The 14711-nt window shown below is 43.4% G+C and overlaps 1 protein-coding gene across 2 annotated transcripts in view; it reads left to right on the top strand.

Moving 5' to 3' along the window:
- The window catches only part of ephb2b (eph receptor B2b), a 294590-nt gene that overhangs the window by 256469 nt on the left and 23410 nt on the right, over nt 1-14711 (top strand). Inside the window, exons 10-11 of one of the 2 annotated variants that reach the window (XM_037532535.1) lie at nt 2366-2479; nt 3583-3830. In XM_037532535.1, the coding sequence (XP_037388432.1) occupies nt 2366-2479; nt 3583-3830 (362 nt within the window). Of the gene's footprint in view, nt 1-2356; nt 2480-3582; nt 3831-14711 lie in introns of both variants that reach the window. The other variant, XM_017717932.2, reaches the window with a different exon arrangement.

Here is a 14711-nt window from a genome sequence, read left to right as displayed (position 1 = left end):
TGAACTGCAGCAGAATGTGGTGGAGTTACGTTCCCTACCTATGAAGACGCACCTGTTACTGTGATTTGTAACAGAGAAAATTCTCACGTTTGTGGGTTTCCCTGGTCTCTTGTTCTCCCTCTCGCCGGTTTTTCTGTTTTTCTCATCTCTCTGTTTGGAGGGTCATGTAACCCAAACACTTCACCCCACCCCTCTATCTCAACTAAAATTGGGACACCCCACCCCTAGATGTGAATGCGCAAAACAGAAGGCTAAGGGCTCAGTGGTAGGGGCGAGGGGTGAAATGGGACTGGGCCTCAGACTGGGACTAGTTACTAAACTGAGCATAGTAATATCTACTGTATTACTATGAATTACGGACTAGTAAGTGCATGAGTGCTACAAACTGAGCACTCTACCCCAATGCTGGGAATGCATTATAGCAGTAAAGCTTCTTTACTCTCTCACTCTTCACTTCTTTCCTTTCATTTCCTCCTCCTGTTCCTGGTGCAGACACATAACGCGAAGCCCCTCATGTCCCACTCTCCTTCATGTAGCTTTCCCAGCCGACCGCATGAGCGCACAATGGCCATTAAAGTGCCCCGGGCCAGATGTGGAGCTGTGTCTGAATAATCGGATTTAAAGCATGGCTCACTCCAAGTCTTTGAACACTTTAAATGCCACCTTAAGCCAATTTACCTGCCATCAAAGGCCGCTTGATTTGCTGCAGCGGAAATGGCTGATAGCGTCTCGGCCATGACTCTCTGCACCGTACACTAAACAGCCCTACTGAAGCCTCTGGAAACACTGCCATGCTTCACCGTCCACCCCCATAAGATATTCCAGCGTCAAGCACCATTCGGAAATATAGGTGGAGCAGCCGTTTTGCATAATCCTACATAATCCAGTTTTCTTTAGTCCTTGCGTTCTTCAAGCAAAGGCTCACACCTCCTCATTCCTCCTTCTCATAACTAAAGACTGTAGGTTAGTTTCATAGTTGCGAATGAATAATTCCTGGTGGTCAGTGAGTAAATCAGAGGAGCTGCTGAATAACATGTAGCAGCCACTGCGTCAGTCATAGCACTGAGTGATTCAGAGTGGTTACTGAATAATCTGTAGTAGTTAATTTATTGTATTTCATGGAAATTATTAAATAATTCATAGTAGCTGCTGAATAGCAGTACTTATTAGTACTTATTGGTGTAGTGTAGTGGGTAACACCTTTGCCTTCTACGCTGTAGACTGGGGTTCAATCCCCCAGCAGGGCAAGTACCCTACACTATACCAATAAGAGTCCTTGGGCAAGACTCCCAACACCAACTTTGCCTTCCTGTGTAAAATGATCTAATTGTAAGTCGGTCTGGATAAGAGCGTCAGCCAAATGCCATAAATGTAAATGTAAATGTATTAAGTCATGTATAGGGGTTAGTGAGTAATGTAGAGTAGTTAATGTGTAGTGCACAGTCTTAAGACCACAGGCCCAGTAATTTACATTTTCTGCTGTTATCAGTCCATTTCACCCTGAGTTGCACTACAGTCCCCAGCATGCACTGCTTCATAGTGTGCATTCTAACCACCTTTCTCCAAGAACAATTCATGGGCCAACAGATACACAAAAGGTAAAGACGCCAGGTGTCTAGTGGACATTTAAAGCGGTCTAACAGTTAATGGCAGCTCATGTTAATGTAGACTAATGTTTTATTTAGTACACTTTATTTTGAATAGTTTAAGTATTTAGAGCCTATTTTGATGTTGCAATTTTGGCATATTTTGAATACACAATGGTCAGTTGTGGTCATGACAAAACGTTCCCTCAAAGCTCCAGCGGTGGGTTTAAGGTCTGATTGTGGAGCTTAAATCAGTTCCTCCAGGTGAAAAGTTGGTATTTGTTCCTTTTCATAACCGAATGTTTTAAAACAGAGCAGTAGAGTAAAAGCCTGGAGGCGAGGCGAGGCGGGGCGTGTGGAGTCAGTCCAGCTTAGAACAGATCATTTCAGTGGATTATGGTTCAGTTATGTTCCCTGACTGAAGGGACTGAGATGGAGCCTTGAGGGTTCCACCACAGTGATGAGAGGGAACCTGACCCAGAGACGGTTTAGGGCCTTTAATTCTGAGAATGTAGGATGATAGGATGATATGGCAACAATATAATGAAAACAAACAATTTTCATTTGGAATTACACAAAATACGTATGAATTAGAGACTACTGGCTTCCATTTGCTGTGAGCCGGATTTGTTCGTTTGAAGGTTTTCCTTTAGGAGAGGGAGGTTAACGTGAGGCATGACCTGAATCTTTATGAGCTTCTTTCTTTTTCCAGTGAGCTAAAGTGACCACACAGAGCCTTAAATATTATAGCTGCTCTCTATGTTTCCAAGTGACGCCAGGAATGAAGATCTACATCGATCCGTTCACCTATGAAGACCCCAATGAGGCAGTGAGAGAATTCGCCAAGGAGATCGACATCTCATGTGTGAAGATTGAGCAGGTCATCGGAGCAGGTAACGCCAGAATTATATCACATCGCACGTTTACCCTCCCTTTTTTCCTGTAAGGTTTAAGAGGGAAACATTTAAGCATTAGAACCCGAGAGGGGGAGTATTATCCTGAAATATCATCCCGGCTGTGATCTGGTGGCCGTAGATCATCCCAGCCGTGATGTTATTGGTGATAACTCCCTCCTCGAGTGCTCTACTGCTTTAATACAGCAGTTAAATAAATACAGTAAGAAATGAATAAACTGGCCGTGAACGCGGCGTTTAATATGTTTTAATGTTCAGTTCCTTCCTCCTAATTATAGCTCCTTAACGAGCAGCTCGTTGCTACGTCAGAGTAACGAGCTCCGCCCACTCGCAGCCGGCAGTTCGTTCTCCAGCTCCTTACACTAAATTCCCAAACTGTCGTCACCACTGAGCAGCTTTTCTGTTTTTACTGGGTCAGTTTTACGGCTCAGTCTGATTTGGTCCGACTCTGAAGATCAGACACGTCTGGCGAATGGTGTTGGGTTCATTTCTGGCTGATTCCAGGTTGTTCAGCTGTTCTTCTGTCACAGCTGCCGACTGAAAAGCTGCTCAGTGGTGACGACAGTTTGGGAATTTAGTGTCGTCTCGTCTTCCGAGTCGGACCAAATCGGCTGTCGGTCAGATGTGATCGGGGCAAATGTCTTGAGCGTTTCCCACAGCTCTCAAACTCGTTGCTTAGCAACAGCGTCTCAGCAGAGAGATACAGTGTTTGTGATGTTCTGGTGAAATAACAGCAGATAGAACGACTCTCAACCAATCAGCTCGCGTGGCTGGAACTAACTGTTGTAAAATAGGTTGTAAATGCTTTCCATGTTGGTATTATCAGTATTTCTGGAGCACTGAAAGGCTGTTATAAAAAACCTGTAAACAATGGCAACATCAAAGTAGCTGATTGGATGCCAGCCTAATACTCCACCACCATAAAATACACCCTTTTATGTCACCACTGTTTGCAGCACTAAACTGTGTGTGTTCAGTGCTGCACACAGTGACAACTATTACTGTCCTCAGGTATTGTGATGCTATAGTTGTGCCATATTGGCCACCTTTAAGAGCGATCTCTGTCCTTTACTGCTCTGCAGGAGAGTTTGGGGAGGTGTGCAGTGGGAATCTGAAGCTTCCCGGGAAGCGGGAGATGTTCGTGGCCATCAAGACGCTGAAATCGGGATACACAGAGAAACAGAGGCGGGATTTCCTGAGTGAAGCGAGCATCATGGGACAGTTTGACCACCCTAACGTCATCCATCTGGAAGGAGTGGTGACCAAAAGCAGCCCCGTCATGATCATCACTGAGTTTATGGAGAATGGCTCACTGGACTCCTTTCTGAGGGTGAGAGAACAGCACAGACACTCATTTGGGTCGTACACGTTCCATATGGGGTAAGAAGCCCTCTCACGCTGAGATGGCCTCCCTTCTCATTTTCTCTCCTGAGCTCATCGTACATCTTTACATATTAACCTCACGCACAGGCTGAAAAAATAGATCTGGCCCAATCAAGATCTGATGACAATACCAGGTCATTCACTTAGCCCACGTTCACATTACCAGGTTGAAGTGGCACAAATCTGATCTTTTCAAATCCGACCTGAGCCACTTTCATATGTGGTCCTACATCAGATACGTATCCGGTTTGTGGCCATGTGACGTTAACGTGACGCTCAGATCGGAATTCATGTGCTTTTGCGCCGTCATTCAGCGTTACCGTGGCAACAGCGCCAACCAGCCGTTAAAGCCTGTAAAAGGTGGAAAAGCAGCTCATCTCACCTTTTCCTCCTCCGTCTGGCTCTAATAATGAAGCTGAGAGCTGATCAGAGTTAATGATCTTCTCAGCGAAGCTCGTTCTGCTCGTTAGTTTGTGCTGATGATGCAGTGATTCAGTCACGTGACATCACTGAGTAGGAGGAGCTCATGAGGGTCAGTTCAGGAGCCGGTTCATCACATTAATGACAGATTAGAGTCACTGACCTAAACGAGGGTGAACCGTTGAGTCAGAGAGATCAGATCTGAGCAAAAAATCGGATTGTAATGTGAACATAGCCTTACATCCTCAGAAGACACCCTTCGCCAAGCTTTGACCAAACTCGAACTCTGACGAAGGGGTTCATACAAAACCCACCTTACAAAATGTTCTTGAGTACTTTGGAGAGCTTCAGAATTCTCCAAAATTACAACGGTTCGCTTTCAAATGTAGAATTTACAGTGTTTTACTTTGATCAGTTACTTTGATTGTGAGAATTGCTTTGACTTAGAATTGATGCAGGCTTTATAAGGGCTTCCTATCTCCTTTCAAAGATTTTTTTAATGGTACAAAAACCAAACGTCTGTCCCAGTTTATTTCCTCTAACTGTGTGCAGGTTTATGCATCATCAATGCATCATTCATGCACTGATATTGTTTAGCTTTGGTGGGTGGGGTGGGGGTTGGGGGGGGGGGTACAAAGTTAGCCCTGTTTTCTCAAATGTTCCTACATTTCTGCCACTGTATGAAAACAAACACACACATACACACACCTGCTCCTCATTTTAAAGCTCATTAGGGCTGGTAAATATACTCAGACATTTGTCATTGTTTATTGTGGTGTTGTGCATAAACTACATTTCTAAGTCATTCTTTTCACACCTACTATATCCTATGTTTTCTTTTGTTCTTGTATTGGATTTTTGCCCAAATAACACATAGTTATGCCTACTATATAACTCTGCCTACCTGTTTAATGTCTCTTGCTTGTAATGATGATGAAGTTTCAATTACAGACATTCGCACCTGCATCTAGCCTCTTGCACATTACAGGCACCGTTTGCCTGCAGACATTTAGACTACGTTCACACAGGAGGTAAAAGTGGCCCATTTTCTCACCAAATCACCAAATTGTTTGGCTGTTTAGATCATCTTTTAAATGTGATGTGTATGCGACATCGGTCTGAACAGATCAGCTCCCAAACCGGCCCACATGAGCAAAAGAACAGCGTCACGCGGCTCATCCGGAGGTAAACAATCACAACCGCCAACGAACGGCAGTCACGAACGATCAGCTTCATCTTCACCAGCATCGCAGGAGCCATCACGAAGCTTCAGTGACAGCTAGGCTTATCATCCAGAATGTATTCAAGCCATACAACGTCGTGGTCACTTCTTTGGTTCGTGTCCCTCGGATTCTTTAAACTCTGCTTTCAGACCTTTAACTGTTCTTTGACGCCGCAGCCTCGGTCTCTTTGGGCCACGTTCGGACAGTTCTTTAGAAAGCTCTTCAAACACGGAGGGTTTTGGATGAGTCTCTTCTAAATTTTGTACAGGAATATCACCCCAAATGTTTATGAGGATGAGTTGGATTGACGTAAAAGCCGCAAATTCCGATCTATATCGGATCGGATTTCAGTACCACATATGAAAGCGTCTCAAATCGGAATTTATCTGTTCACACTGACACTCAGACACACATCTGTGATACATATGAAGAAAAAGATTGGATCTGGGTCACTCTTACCTGCCGTGTAAGCGTAGCCTTGGACGCTTTCAGCCCCAGATGCCCCTTTGAGGACCCGCCTGAAGAGTTTGCTCGTTAGATATGCAGTTTGCCTGATGCTAATTGGTGTATATAAGCTTCCAGTGGCAGTTAGCTACATTAGCCCACTAGCATCCAGTGCACAACCGAAGAAGCAAACTTTAGACAGTCTGATTGATTTCCATCAAACTAGTATTTATAAAAATGCATACAACTTTTTTTTTGTTGTTTTAAAAAGAAAAATTAGCATAGAAAATTTATCAGAATCCTTTAAATCCTTCCAAACATCTTAGGTGCACACATAGCCAGCCGCCTCAGCGTGTTCAGAAACACCCAGACATGGAACTGAATGAAAATCTCTCATTAGTGCATGTGTGTGCGTGTCAACATGCACATAATTTCAAATGTCTTTATTTATCACAGTGTCCATTCGGTAATCCCCCTCGGGGGTTTTCCCTCTAATACCCAATCAGGCCTCTTCAGCAGGCCTCCCCATGGCGCATATCTACTCCCTGTATTGATTTGCGCACTCATTCTGTTCTAATAAGCCCCCAACACTCTTGCCTTCATCTCCATGGGTCGCCACGCTAACATTTGCTTTGAGATTGAGCTTGCTTTGAATAAAGGAGGTCCAGCGTCCTTTGAAGGCTCGTTCCGTTGCTAGTCATGCTCTCGTATCGCATTGGTCACGCTAGAGCTCGCTCACTCCCCACGTTACGAACTTCAGTGCTCTCAGCTTTATTGATATACATATATTCCATATACACCAAATGTACATCATAAAGTACATTGCTCAGAAATGTGGGAAGGATGCCAAACGCTTTACTCTCATGCATAATTCATGCATATGGAAGTATATATAGTTTCAGAGTGCATATGGCTGAGCCTTCTGCTAGCATCACTCAGATGTTCAGCTAAAACCTGGTACAGGGTGTCCCAAAAAACTTGACATCATTTGAGATGCGAATATCTTAGTAACTACATTAAACGACATTAAATAGGCTTCATGTTGAAGATTTACTTCAAATCAAAACAAGAAATTTAGAGGGATGGAGTATTTTATACATGCCTGTAGATTTTGTTCTGCCCTGTGATGGACTGGCGACCTGTCCAGGGTGTATCCTGCCTTCCGCCCGATGACCGCTGGGTTAGGCTCCAGCACCCCCTGCGACCCAGAAGGAGAAGCGGCTTAGAAGACGTGTGTGTAGACTTTATAACCGATTTCACAGCTTCACAAATGTTCAATAAGCCTGTCGTCCAGATCCCTTGGCGCCGCACCGACAGCCTTCCTCTTAGGGTTTTTGAGGCCACGTCCAAATCTGCTTTCCAGTTGGGGCATTTTTATTGAATTTTCTCGAAAATGCGCTGCACTCTTGTTTGACTGTGTTGGAGCATATTCTAACACACGAAACGCCTTCTCATTTCTAGTGCACGGCATTCTTCAACCTTAAAAAAAAAAAAAACATTCAAAATTAAACTTGGCTGGACTCCCGAGTGGCGCAACCACCTAAGCGCTGGCCGTATCATCAGGGGATAATGAGTTTGATCCCTGATGATGCTACAGCCGTCAGTAGCCGGGAGTCCAAGAGAGCACAGTTGGCCTCTCGCTCTCTCTGGGTGGGTCCATCGCAGGGCAGACAGACAGACAGACAGACAGACAGACAGTCACTCACACCCAGGGGCAATTTAGCACGTCCAATTGGCCTGACTGCATGTCTTTGGACTGTGGGAGGAAACCGGAGAACCCGGAGGAAACCCACGCAGACACGGGGAGAACATGCAAACTCCACACAGAGAGGACCCCGGTCACCCGGCCGGGGAATCGAACCCAGGCCCTCCTCACTGTGAGGCGACAGCACTACCCACCACCGTGCCGCCCTATATATATATATATATAGTGTGCCAATTTGCTAGAACAGACTAAAAATATATAAACAAAAATGCAGACTCACTTTGTTCCCCTTTATTTTTGTTCAGCTTCAACTAAAGCTATAGCCGCTTTTCTCACATATCTGGCAGGAAACGTTTCGCAGAAGTAAAATAGCTTCTTGTAAAATGTCTCTTAACATTTGATTTTTTTATGAAGCTGAAGTCAGCTCCTCGCTAAAGCTACTCGCCTGGCACTAACTGCTGCACCATTTAAGGTGGAACAGGAAAATTTGAATAAGAAGCTGGAGAATGAGAAGCTTCGCCACTTTTTAGAGTTTATGTTTCTCGTTGCAGATTAAACGTATCAGGAAACCAGCTGGAGTGACTATAAACACTAATAAGTCCATTCATCTCTAAATTATTAATGTTCGTCTTAAATCTCTCTCTTTGCCATTTTGCAGCTACTAGCTGGGTGAGACTGCGCTGTCTGCGCTGATCTTCAGGGTTAAAGGGTGAATCAGCAGTTCTACATCAACTCCAGCGTTTAAGACCATTTAGTGTTAAACTGAGTTGAACGATATTTTACTGTAAAGGGGGATTATTTTATTATTACCTAGATATCTATTTCTGCTGTGGAGCCACAACAGGGCAGTAAAAGAGCCACATGCAGCTCCAGAGCCGCTGTTTGCCGACCCGACTTAGTATTACTACAGTTTTACTGCAAAGTAGGATGTTTCCTTTTTTACGTGCTCACTATGGCATTAAAGACTTTATACAGAAATATTTAATCCAGAATTTTTCCAAATAATAATTTATTATCATTTAGTGAAATTATTTATTATGTTTTATTATTTTTTATTAGTATTTATTTATTATTATAATGTATTTAGAGAGTAATTTAGTGAAAGATTGATTAGATTTTTTTTAATCAATACAGCATATTTTCGACATTTTCGAATTCCACTTACTAGTTAGGACCCCCCCCAGTCACACGATAGCACCAGTTCTAGGAGGGCAAAAGCTAGCTCACCCAACACAAACAGCTGATCAGCCAATCACACGGCCGCAGCTCACTGCATGTAGGCGTGTAGAGGTGGTCAAGACAACTTGCTGAAGTGCAGGCCGAGCATCAGAACGGGGAAGAAAGGGGATTTAAGGGGCTTTGAACGTGGCGTGGTTGTTGGTGCCAGACGGGCTGGTCTGAGTATTTCAGAAACTGCTGATCTGCTGGGATTTTCACACACAACCATCTCTAGGGTTTACAGAGAACGGTCCGAAAAAGAGGAAATATCCAGTGAGCGGTCAGTTGTGTGGACGAAAACGCCTTGTTGAAGTGAGAGGTCAGAGGAGAATGGGCAGACTGGTTCCAGATGATAGAAAGGCAACAGGAACTCAAATAACCAACCAGAATCTCTGAGGAACGTTTCCAACACCTTGTTGAAAGTGTGGCACGAAGAATTAAGACAGTTCTGAAGGCGAAAGGGGGTCCAACCTTTTACTTGTACCTAATAAAGTGGCCGGTGAGTGTATATTGTTTTAAAGTGCGTATGACCAGACCTTCTTCTAGCATCTGTCTATGCTCAACTCATTCAGGTGTTTAGCTCTCAAATCTCAGGGAAACTGAGAAATTAGAGGAGGAGGTCAACACCAAGAAGCAGCATGACCAGCTCTGGCAGTTTTCTATGCAATATAACATCCCGTGATTATCGTACCGTTTCAAATGGGAGTAATTCCGATAGCCATGCACGATTAGCGTCTTTTTAAACAGTCGCAGTGGAAGTTAATACCGATCGTCTTCCTGCGAAGCACACCCCCGTTTATAATGAGAAGAGTGAGCAGTAGCAGTGTTGAAAATGTTATAATTACTTAAATTGTAGTTTAGGTTGTGGCGTTAGAAAGAAATACATGCGTTTCCATAAACAAACCTGTCAGAATAATATCTGCGGAAAAATTATTACTGTTTTTTTCAAGAATTCTGCAATAATCACTGTGGAATACCATGAGCAGAAATGTGGGAGCAATGCCAAACGCTTTACTCCCATAAATAATTCATACATTTGGAACTGGAAGTCAAAGTATATGGTTTCAAAGTGTATATGCTTAGTCCTTCTTCTAGCATCTGTCTGCTCTAACTCATTCAGATGTTTAGCTGAAAGGGAACGTCTCGAATCCCAGAGAAATGAAGCAGGGTTGGAAATCAGAGGAGGAGGCCGCTGTCAGGAAGCGACGTGGCCGACTCTGGCAGACATCAGTTTGATTCGAATGTGCTGCAGGAAAAAAAAAAGTGGGTGTCCAGAAACCTTCATCACTGCTAATTGGCCTTTCTGCTCGTTTGAAGTCAGCGAGGGAAGGGAAAGCGCGCCTCTGATTCATGTAAATTGTGCACGTCTGATCTTTTTGGGGGAGGAAAAGTGATTTATTTTTCTCATTAGTAAAGCTTTGCCTCTGATCTATCATGAGTGAAAACTTATTTTATCCTTGACACGCAGCTTTAAGGGGTGTCAGGAAGTGTAATTATCAGAAACAAGAAACCGCGGCGATTATGGGCCGCAAATGAGGCGAAGTAAGTGGCCCAACATACGCAAAACTCCTCAAACTGAATTCGTCCAGTTTAGCATAGTGCTGGTCGATATTGGTAAGATTCTATACCGTGATATTTCCCAAATATGTGATGGTATCAATGCAGTGACGTTTGTGTTAGCATCAATAACGTTAATGAAGTCATGCTTCCGTCGAGCTGCGACTTTTACGTTGAAGAGTCCATTTCAGGTCCTACATTTTTCTTGGATTTTATTGTTTTACTACTAATGTATGTGTGTGGATTCATGAACCAAAAACAGTCATTATTAATTTCTACATAACCATTTTCAACCTCTCTTTCAACAGAAGTAGCTGTTTTTACTTACTGTGCCTTAAAGGTTGATATACATATAGCTGGCAGCACAAGTGAGTCCACCTCACAGTGAACATGTCCAGATTGTGCACTGCTGAACCCTCTTGGGCCTGGAATTCACCAGAGCTGCACAGGCTGCTGCTGGAATCCTCTTCCACTCCTCCATGATGACGTCACGGAGCTGGTGGATGTTAGACACCTTGTGCTCCTCCTCCTTCTGCTTGAGGAAGCCCCACAGGTGCTCAGTTGGGTTTAGGTCTGGAGACGTACTTGGCCAGTCCATCACATTGTGATGGCAGTGGTCATTGTGTAAGTGTGTTTGGGGTCGTTATCGAGTTGGAAAACCACCATGAGGTGCAGTTTACGAAGGGAGGGGATCACGCTCTGCTTCAGAACATCATGATACATGTTTCCCTCAATGAACTGCAGCTCCCCGGTGCCGGCAGCACTCATGCAGCTCCAGATCATGATGCTACCACCACCATGCTTGACTGTAGGCAAGAGACAGTTGTCTTGGTGCTCCTCACCAGGGCGCCACCACACATGCTGGACACCATCTGACCCAAACAAGTTCATCTTGTTCTCGTGACCACAGGACCTGGTTCCAGTAATCCATATTCTTGGACTGCTTGTCTTCAGCAAACTGTTTCTGGGCTTTCTTGTGTGTCAGCTTCAGAAGAGGCTTCCTTCTGGGACGACGGTCATGCAGACCGAATTGATGCATTGTGCAGCGTATGGTCTGAGCACTGACAGGCTGACCTCCCACTTCTTCACCCTCTGCAGCACTCATGAGTCTATTTCTTGAAGACAACCTCTGGATGTGATGCTGAACACATGGACTCAGGTTCTTTGGTCGACCCTGGCGAGGCCTGTTCCAAGTGAAACCTGTCCTGGAAAACCGCTGTATGACCTTGGCCACCGTGCCATAGCTCAGGGTGTTAGCAGTCTTCTTATAGCCTAGGCATCTTTGTGGAGAGCAGCAGTTCTATTCCTCACATCCTCAGAGATTCTTTACCATGAGGTGCCGTGTTGAATATCCAGTGGTCAGTGTGAGTGAATTGAACCCAAAACATCAAATTTAACGGCCCTGCTCCCCGTTCACACGAGTCACACGACACCAGGGAGGGACGACGACACGACTGGGCACAATCTGGACATGTCCACTGTGAGGTGGACTCACTTGTGCTGCCAGCTATTTAGACATTAATGGTTTATATATTTGTTTTATATATATATATATATATATTCTAATATAGAGTTTTTGTATAGTAATGTAGTTCTAAAATAAAAGCTATGGTATTTACAGTTGTGTGTAGATGGATAGTGGACAGTGGATAGAAAACTGATATCCAGATATTCCAGATGATAAGATATGGATAGAGGGTGTACAAGGTGTCTGTATGTTCTGGGATAGGTTGGCTAGATAGAAGTTAAAATAAGATCAGAGTGAGTCTGTATTGAGGTGTGGAACGAGCTCTGTTCTGATTGGCTGCTCTGCTTTGTGCCTCAAACAAAAAGCACTCAGGGCTGAAACACTCCTTAAAACTTCAGTGTAAGTGGGCGGAGCTAAACTGCTGTAGGCTAAAAAGGTTGACATGCTTAAGGAATGACGCGAACGGTGTGGACCCTTTAAAATAATGTCTTACAAACCTAACATAGCATTTGTTTTTTTGTTTGTTTGTTTGTTTTTTGTGTGTTTTTTTAAAGCTAGTTTTAGGCTGGAATACCTGTTTAAGTAAACTCAGATGGATTTTTTACTTTCTTGTATGTTTCTATGTGATAATATTAATCATTAGAAATTAATATGCTATTTTATTTCCAACCAAGACTATATGAAAAAGAGAAGAATAAAGCCTAACAAGCATCAGTTCCTTTGCTGATGGATGCAGGATGTATTAAGAAGGTCCATTGCAGTTCTTTAGGAAACTCAGAACAGGAGTAGTTTCTTGTCCTGAAACTTTACTTAACAACTTTTTTTAAAGGTCCTCTTATTTCTATCTACCTCATCATTCATTACAAGAAACAATGCTTCTACTTGAGCATAGATTAAGGCTGCTCTACTCCCTGCTGCTGACATGCGATGCAATTATGTTTTCATTACATATCAATACGGCTTAGACTAAAAATCAATGAAGTAGTGTGACACAGATGTACTGGTATAGACGGTTTAGAGCGCTTAGCCAGGCTCAGATGCAGTTTTCTCCACAGCGAGCGCTGATGTTATCATAGCTGGCTTGCTGAGTTCATGTTGGGACATGTGACGTATGCACTCCAACACCAGGACTGCCCCCACATGCCCTGCCACGCCGTATTGAAACTGGCATGCGTAATTGTGCGATGCCTGGTAGTGAATGACGGATGTGGGTGTGAAGGGTGATTGTATTCTGGGATGTGGAGGCTGTTTAATCACGTCTGCGATGTTAAGCTAAAGAGTTTTCTTTGGAAATGTTCAGAAAGCCTTTGTAGCTGCATGTGTTGAAGTTCAGAACGTATCATTTGTCAGTTTTTCAGTGTTTTTTATTTCTTTAAACTGTATGCAAATGATGCATTGAAACGTACTTGATTCAGATGTTTCCCACATGAATTCACTGCTTGATTCAGTTCCAGATGAATCAATACTTTTGTCAAATGTCCATATGTTCATGTTTGGGTACTCCTGATGTGTGTATATATATATAGGCAGTAATACTGAACCTACAAAACACAGAACTGGATTTGTGATAGATTAGGGAGCTGCAGTCTCAAATATAAGACATGTAGTCGCATCCTACTGTGTCTCAGTTCAGATATGTGTAACAAAAAGGAAATAAAAACTACATAAAACTTCAATTGTGCTGAAGTTGTATTCAGTCACAGTCTATGACTTCACAGTCCTGCGCAAAATAAATTACACGTGGGAAGTTGGACTTCATTAAAGACACATACTGTCATACCACAGAGCTACAGCATTATAAACAGCTTGTAAACGTGGCTACTCACTAGGTGGGTAAACCTCTAAATAATCCGTTAAATAGAAGAATAATATCCGTGTAAGCGCCTGTATCCGATTACATTCCCTATCGGAAAGTTTCAGTCCGTTCTGCCTGTGCGTCGCGTCACAGTGAGAGTTTATACCGTTCAACACGGCGGAGCAGAAACTGGTCTGCAGAGGAGACGAAGTTCATGCTCTGATCTTTAAAAGACGGCGGTGGGACGGACGTCCAGCTTATGCGTCTCAGAGCACGACGTCTTCCTCTCGGCCTTCTGTAATAAGGACGTGTGAAGGACGTTTTCCTGAGTCTGACGTCATTTTAAAGCAGTTAAAAACACAATCACTGCTCACTGCTGCTCATCTCACTCTGATTGGACTCACGCGATGTTCGCTGTCATGGTAACGTTTACATGCGCATCATTTTGCATCAGATTACTTTGTAATGTAATGTAAATGGAGATTTTTCATCAGACAGTTGAACAGAGTGAAGACCCTGAAAATCTTCACAGAAAATGAGCAAAAACCGAGAATCTGAGGCTGAAATAATAATAAATTACATCATTATTTATTTGGTAAACATTGAAAACAGGATCCCACAGACCTGGACACTACACAGGGGTTATGATATTGCAATGCGGTAGCTGGAATTTTCAAATTCCATAATAATAATCTTTGGGGAACCAAAAGAAGTTCCTCTGTGCCATCACATCACCAAAGAACCGTTTTTTGTCACCTTTTAAGACTGTTTTATGTTTTTTTGGGGAATGTTCACATTTCAGGGAAGAAAACCGGTTAAAAATTGAAATTATTGGTGTGACCTCTTTGTAGGTCGCACTGATAAAGGAATGGTGGTCCATTGTCGATGTCCTATTTTCCACTAACATTTCTGCCGATGCTGCTAGATAAACATTTATGAAATGTAGAAATTAGGGCTAAATCCACCACATCCAACATCATGTGGCTAAAGCTTAAAGC

The sequence above is a fragment of the Pygocentrus nattereri genome, chromosome 21 (genome assembly GCF_015220715.1).
Source record: "Pygocentrus nattereri isolate fPygNat1 chromosome 21, fPygNat1.pri, whole genome shotgun sequence".
Lineage (NCBI taxonomy): Eukaryota > Metazoa > Chordata > Actinopteri > Characiformes > Serrasalmidae > Pygocentrus > Pygocentrus nattereri.
This window is presented reverse-complemented; position numbering and strand designations above follow the sequence as displayed.